At 44.8% G+C, this 6,076-nt stretch overlaps 1 protein-coding gene across 1 annotated transcript; it reads left to right on the top strand.

Annotated features, from left to right (window-relative positions):
* Positions 1-574: 574 nt before the first annotated feature.
* LOC136587332 (E3 ubiquitin/ISG15 ligase TRIM25-like) lies at positions 575-2,116 on the top strand. The gene has a single exon (XM_066585899.1). It carries the CDS (start codon positions 575-577, stop codon positions 2,114-2,116), a length of 1,542 nt encoding a protein of 513 aa, XP_066441996.1.
* Positions 2,117-6,076: the final 3,960 nt, after the last annotated feature.

Below are 6,076 nucleotides of genomic sequence, written 5' to 3'. Positions count from 1 at the left end.
CTTATTACTGGGGCTTCTGTGGGGGTCACTACTATTGCTGGGGATACTGTGGGGGTCACTATTATTGCTGGGGCTTCTGTGCTGGTCACTACTACTGCTGCCGATACTGTGGGGGGCACTACTATTGCTGGGGATACTGTGAGGGTCACTATTATTGCTGTGGCTTCTGTAGGGGTGACTATCATTGCTGGGGAAACTGTGTGGGGTCACTATTATTGTTTTCTATAACGATGGAGGTAAAATCATACGTTGTGAAAGACCCGCCCCTGAACACACCCCTATGTTCTGCTTTGACCCTGGCAAAATCTGGTCACTTTACACTGGGGTGACACCTACTTCTATCTATCAAACATCTGATCTCTGTTTCTTCCCAGGTATTTAACCCCTGCAATTCTGATTAAGACACCAGTTAAAGCTTCATGTCAATATGCTGTCTGCAAAGTAACAAGAATATACAGTGTTAAAAGTCAGGAAACGAAACTCTGAACAAGTCCCTCTCCCCGCCCTGCCCAGCTATGACAACATGCAGAGAACTGAAAGTTAAAACTCTTTGACTTATTTTACTTCCTTAGTCATGGCGTCTGCTGACCTGCGGGAAGAGCTGAACTGCTCCATCTGCCTGAACGTCTTCACCAACCCTGTCATGCTGAGATGTGGACACAACTTCTGCATGAATTGTATCAAGGAGGTTCTGGATTCACAGGAGAGATCTGGAACCTATTCCTGCCCAGAGTGCAGAGAACACTTCCTGGAACGGCCTGCGCTGCACATAAATATTACCCTAAGGAACATAGCAGAACATTTTTCCGTCGTGCCTGAAGGAGAGGTTGGTGGCATCTCATGTACTTACTGTATTCACTCTCCTGTACCTGCGGCCAAGTCTTGTGTTCAGTGTGAAGCTTCATTATGCGTTGATCACCTGAGGGTCCATGTAAAGTCACCAGAACATGTGCTTATAGAGCCCACCAGTTCCCTGGACACCAGAAAATGTCCTGCCCACAAGAGGATTCTGGAGTACTACTGCTATAAGGATTCAGCATGTATTTGTGTGTCTTGTAGACTAACTGGGAACCACAAAGAACATGATGTAGGTCCACTAAAGGAAGCCTCCACAAATAAATTGACCATGCTGATGAAAGACCTGCAAGTACTTTCCTCAAAGAAAAAGGAGTCTGAGATCCAAATCCAGGGTCTTCAAGATCACAAGACCAAAGTTGAACAAAGTGCAGCTGATATAACCAAGAGAATGGCGAACTTGTTTAAGGAGATCAAAAGAAAGCTGGATGTTCTAGAGCAGACGGTCTTGAGTGAGGTCACCAGGCAGAAAGAGGAGATCTCACTTGTGGTCACTAATCTCCTTCATCATCTGGAATTGGAGAATGATAGTTTGAGCAAGAAGATACTTCACTTTCAGACTTTGTGTAGCGAGACGGATCCACTAATCATCTTACAAGACCAGGAGACATTCCAGGGTAATCCTGGGAAAGGGGCACAACCTTATGGGGGTAACCTCGATGAGGGACTTATCTCATTTTCTTTGGTCAAAGGTGTTACACATATTATGAGTCAAATCCAGCAGGGAATTTGCCTGCAACCACAATCAGAAATCCTACTGAATAAAGGTACAGCTGGAAATTCAGTAATTGTATCCAAAGATATGAAAATGGCCTCCTTTGTTTCTGGGGAACAGAATTGGGCTCCTCTAACTAGCAATCAATTTCACAACAACCAGGTACTGAGTGACACAAACTTCTCATCGGGGCGGCATTATTGGGAAGTGAAAACTAGTAAAACTGGGAATTTGAGGATTGGTATGGCATATCCAAGTATAATCCGGAGAGGAGATAGCAGCCTTTTTGGCCATAATGAGAAGTCTTGGTGTTTGCGCAGATTTAACTCTGAGTATTTCATGCTTCATGCCGGAAAGCAAATTCAAATTCCATTCCAGGAGTCTTCACAGAACTTTGGGGTGTATTTGGATTATGAGGCAGGACGTTTGTCTTTTTATGCCTTGTGTGACCCCATCAAACATCTGCACACCTTCACTGCTACATTCACTGAGCCTCTACATGCTGCAATATCTGTGTACAATGGTTTTGTGAAAATCAGGAGCTGAAAATGTATCATTGCATAGGATTTGACCAAAAAAAGAGGGGTGTAATGTTAATCAGCAGGAGCACATAGAATAGACTACAAAGGTTCTCCATTATAATGTTCTTCAGAAGGATCCCCTTAAAGAATGCATCCATTTATGAGCCTGCTCGGACGAGAATGCAGTTACTCGAGAAGAGCGATGCTCGCTTGAGCAACTGCCTTATCCGAGCGTGCTCGCTCATCTCTAGTAGTCATATATTGAATGTTGCACTAAATGTAATTTCTTGCCTTTAATATACTGGGAAATCTGTGATAACACAACAAATGTTTAGTAAAGGATCACTGATCGGGGATGTCTCTGTCTTGGCTACATAAAAAATAATGATTTGTACAATTAACAATATTTGTCCTCTTGGGTTTCTTTTTACTTATTTGGCTCATTTACATGGTGCATACAGGGCTGCACACAGATTGCCATCACATACGGAGGCTTCGGCCCCTCCGCCTCTATTCACTGAGCGATGTGTGTAAAAGACCAGGAATGATTATCACTGGAACGGCCAGTTGGGTATTTGCGCCCAACAGATCATTCCATGTAAAAGGACCCTGAGGGCTTCTTCACACGAGTATTTTTGAGCGTATCTTTAATACATATTTTTGATACGTGGAGCATGGAACCCATTGATTTTAATGGGCTCATTCTCTGTTTTTTTTTTTGCGCATGCGGTTCTCACGGGCCCAAAAATTAGGAGCAGCTCTATTTTGTGCGCATTTGTGCATCAAAGAGCTCTATAGATGTCTATGGGATGTGTACAGATACTCACATATATACGAGCGGATGAGTGCAATGCTCTGCGCAATCCTGCGCACAACGGCACCTACTTTGGTTTAATAGCCATTTAAATCAAGTTGGAAGTGATTTCCCCCGCTCATGTGAACTAGCGGGGCCTGTGCATATCCACACAGTATTGTGTGCCGGCGCACAAAGTACCCTCGTTCATTGCGCAAAAAAGGTGCACAGGAGCAAGCGTATTTTGCAATACACCCGTGTGAAGCCGCCCTAAGTCACCATAATGCCCAGTGTTCAGATATTTAGCATTTCTCAACACTCCGTAAGGAGGAGCTCCACAATATGATGTCATTTTCTAGCGATTCTCACTGTAAATCGATAACGTTTTTGCATATTATGAATATATTAGCTGTACAATGAATGCAGCTGAATGATGCTCAGCTGCAATACCACATACTGCCCTTGCACAAGAGGGGCGCTGTTTCTGGAATAAAACACACCGTTTTTTTAAATGCTGGACATCACCTTAAGGCTGGGTTCACACTTGGCGTATTCCCGTCGGAAATCCCGCAGTTTGACCGCAGCCGAAACCGCAAGATCTCCGACGGGAGAACTGCTGCAGAAAAACCCGCGGCGGCTTTGAAGTGGCCCGGCCGCTCGCTCTTCCGCTGCGGCCGGCACTCCCATAGAGGAGAGCGCGGCCGCGGCGTAAGTAAACAATAAATAGACATGCTGCATCTTTTGAAACCGTGGCTGCGCTCGCCGCAGCCGCGGTTTCAGCCAGACTTACCGCAGCGGATTAGCCGTCCCGTGTGGACGAGATTTCTGAGAAATCTCGTCCACATGGCTGGCTAATCCTGAGATTAGCGGCCGCAGGCGGATTTGCCGAGGGCAAATTTCCGCGGCAAATCCACCCTGTGTGAATGCAGCCTACATAAAAAAAAAATTAATTATTAAAAGGGGTTGTACCAAGATCACAAGTTATATCCTATCCTTAAGATATTCACAGTATATGGAAAAACTTGCTGATTAGTGGGCGTCTCACTGCTGAGACCCCGCCAATCTTGAAAATTGGGGTTCTCATGTCCCCTGCCTTTGTAGTGAGGACAAGACTGAATGGAGCGCTGGTCACACAAGCGCATTGATGCTCCACTTTAAATTGGACTGCAGAGATAGTTGAGAAGTACGCGCTTATTTCCATCAGCCCCGTTGAAGGGAGAGTCGACCACACATACTTGACCAGCACTCCCTTCATTCTGATGTCACTGTGGGGAGAGAAGCGACCCCTGTAGTGACAGCCAGATCAGGGCACAGGGGTCCCATTCTTAAGATCGGCTGGGGTCTCAGAGATGATACCTCTACCAATCAGCAAGTTATTCCCTATCCTGTGGATATCCTGTGGATACAGAATAACTTGTAATTTTGGTACAACCTCTTTAATAGTTTAAGGTGACCCAAATTTTCCCCCATTCTTCACTCCTCACTCGTAGCAGATGCAGCTGGAGGTGCTGGAAAAGTGATGCACTTCCCATATGTACCGCATAAGGGGTTGACATGTCCCTATGACAACATTCCCTGCTTTGGCAGTAATATCAATTGGGCCTCAAAGTGATCAAATTGGTCTCCAGTCATCGAATGGCTGTGATTGGTTCATCGAGATCTGGCTCTGATTGGCTGAGTACTGTGATGCTTAGCCAATCAGAGACAGCGCTTCCAGGAGGCGGGATTTTTCAATCCCCGGCCAGAAGAGATAATGAAGAACAGTGCCGGGGATCGGGAAGAAGATGCAGCGGAGATGAACAGCGCTTCTAAGGTGATATATTCCAATTTTTTTCTTCATTTTTTTCCTGCAGCTAGCGCTTATTTACAGAGTAGGGCTTATATTTCAAGCCTCCCCCCCTCCCGAAAATCCTCGCAAGTGGTGCTACAAAGTCCCGTGACTTTGTAGCACCACTTACAACTTTGTATTGCTAAAAAAATTGGGCTATTGCCGAGAGAAAACGAGGCGATATCGCACGGACCAACGATGCGGTATTGCTGCGATTTCCTTGCCGTGATATCATGTTGCCCATGTGAAGGAGGTCTTATAGTACTGGTGTCTTCTAAGGCAGAATCAATGCCCATAACACACGCAAAGTTTGTTTTTCCTTTGGGTTGTGTTCACACATATTACAGTTCAAGCAAAGTGATTTAAAGAAAACTCACCTGAGGAAAAAATATGCAGCGTAAATTGATCTGCGGTGCAAATATGAGAGCAACAGCATATATTCATTTATAATTCAGATTTTCAGCACAAACCATTTGAACCATTCAAATTTGTGAGAAAAATCCGATGCAGTAAATACATCCCGTGCGGACGTACTCTGAAAGGGGCGGTGTGGTTCAAATTAGAAATGTTTACCAGCAGGGCATGGGTTAAAATAAAATACAGCACATATACATACTCACCTGTCTTGGCCTCACATGGAATACTGCGTACAGTTCTGGTCACCGCTGCTCAGGAAAGATGTTACAGTGCTGGAGGGGGATCAAAGAAGAGCGACTAAACTAATACATGGAAAAGCAATAGAGTTCCCAGCAGCACTGCAGCAATCCTTCAACAAAGTCAGGCAAATGGAAGTGCAAACGCCAGTAACGGAGCCCAAACCAGATAGGCTCCAAAAATACAGTCCACGTAAATAGAATAACTGGCAGCAATCCAAGATGTAGAAAAATACAAAATCCGTTTATTTACCCCATAACAAAGAGAAGCGACGTTTCGGTCAAACAGACCTTCCTCAAGCTCAGGAAGGTCTGTTTGACTGAAACGTCGCTTCTCTTTGTTATGGGGTAAATAAACGGATTTTGTATTTTTCTACATCTTGGATTGCTGCCAGTTATTCTATTTACGTAAACTAATACATGGAATGACGGGACTGGAATACCCAGAGAGGCATCAAAACTGGGATTATTTACCCTGGAAAAAAGACGGCTAAGGGGCGACCAAATAACTCTATATAAATACATGAGGGGACAATACAAGGATCTCTCCCATGATCTGTTTATACCCAGGACTGCGACGGTAATGAGAGGGCATCTGCTACGTCTAGAAGAAAGCAAGTGTCATCGCCAACACAAAAAAGGGTTCTTTACTGTAAGAGCAGTTAGGCTGTGGAACTCTCTGCCTGAGGATGTGGTGATGGCAAAGTCCAT

This window comes from Eleutherodactylus coqui, chromosome 13 (assembly GCF_035609145.1).
Source record: "Eleutherodactylus coqui strain aEleCoq1 chromosome 13, aEleCoq1.hap1, whole genome shotgun sequence".
NCBI lineage: Eukaryota > Metazoa > Chordata > Amphibia > Anura > Eleutherodactylidae > Eleutherodactylus > Eleutherodactylus coqui.
Note: the sequence above shows the minus strand (reverse complement) of the source record. Positions and strands in the feature narration are given on the sequence as shown.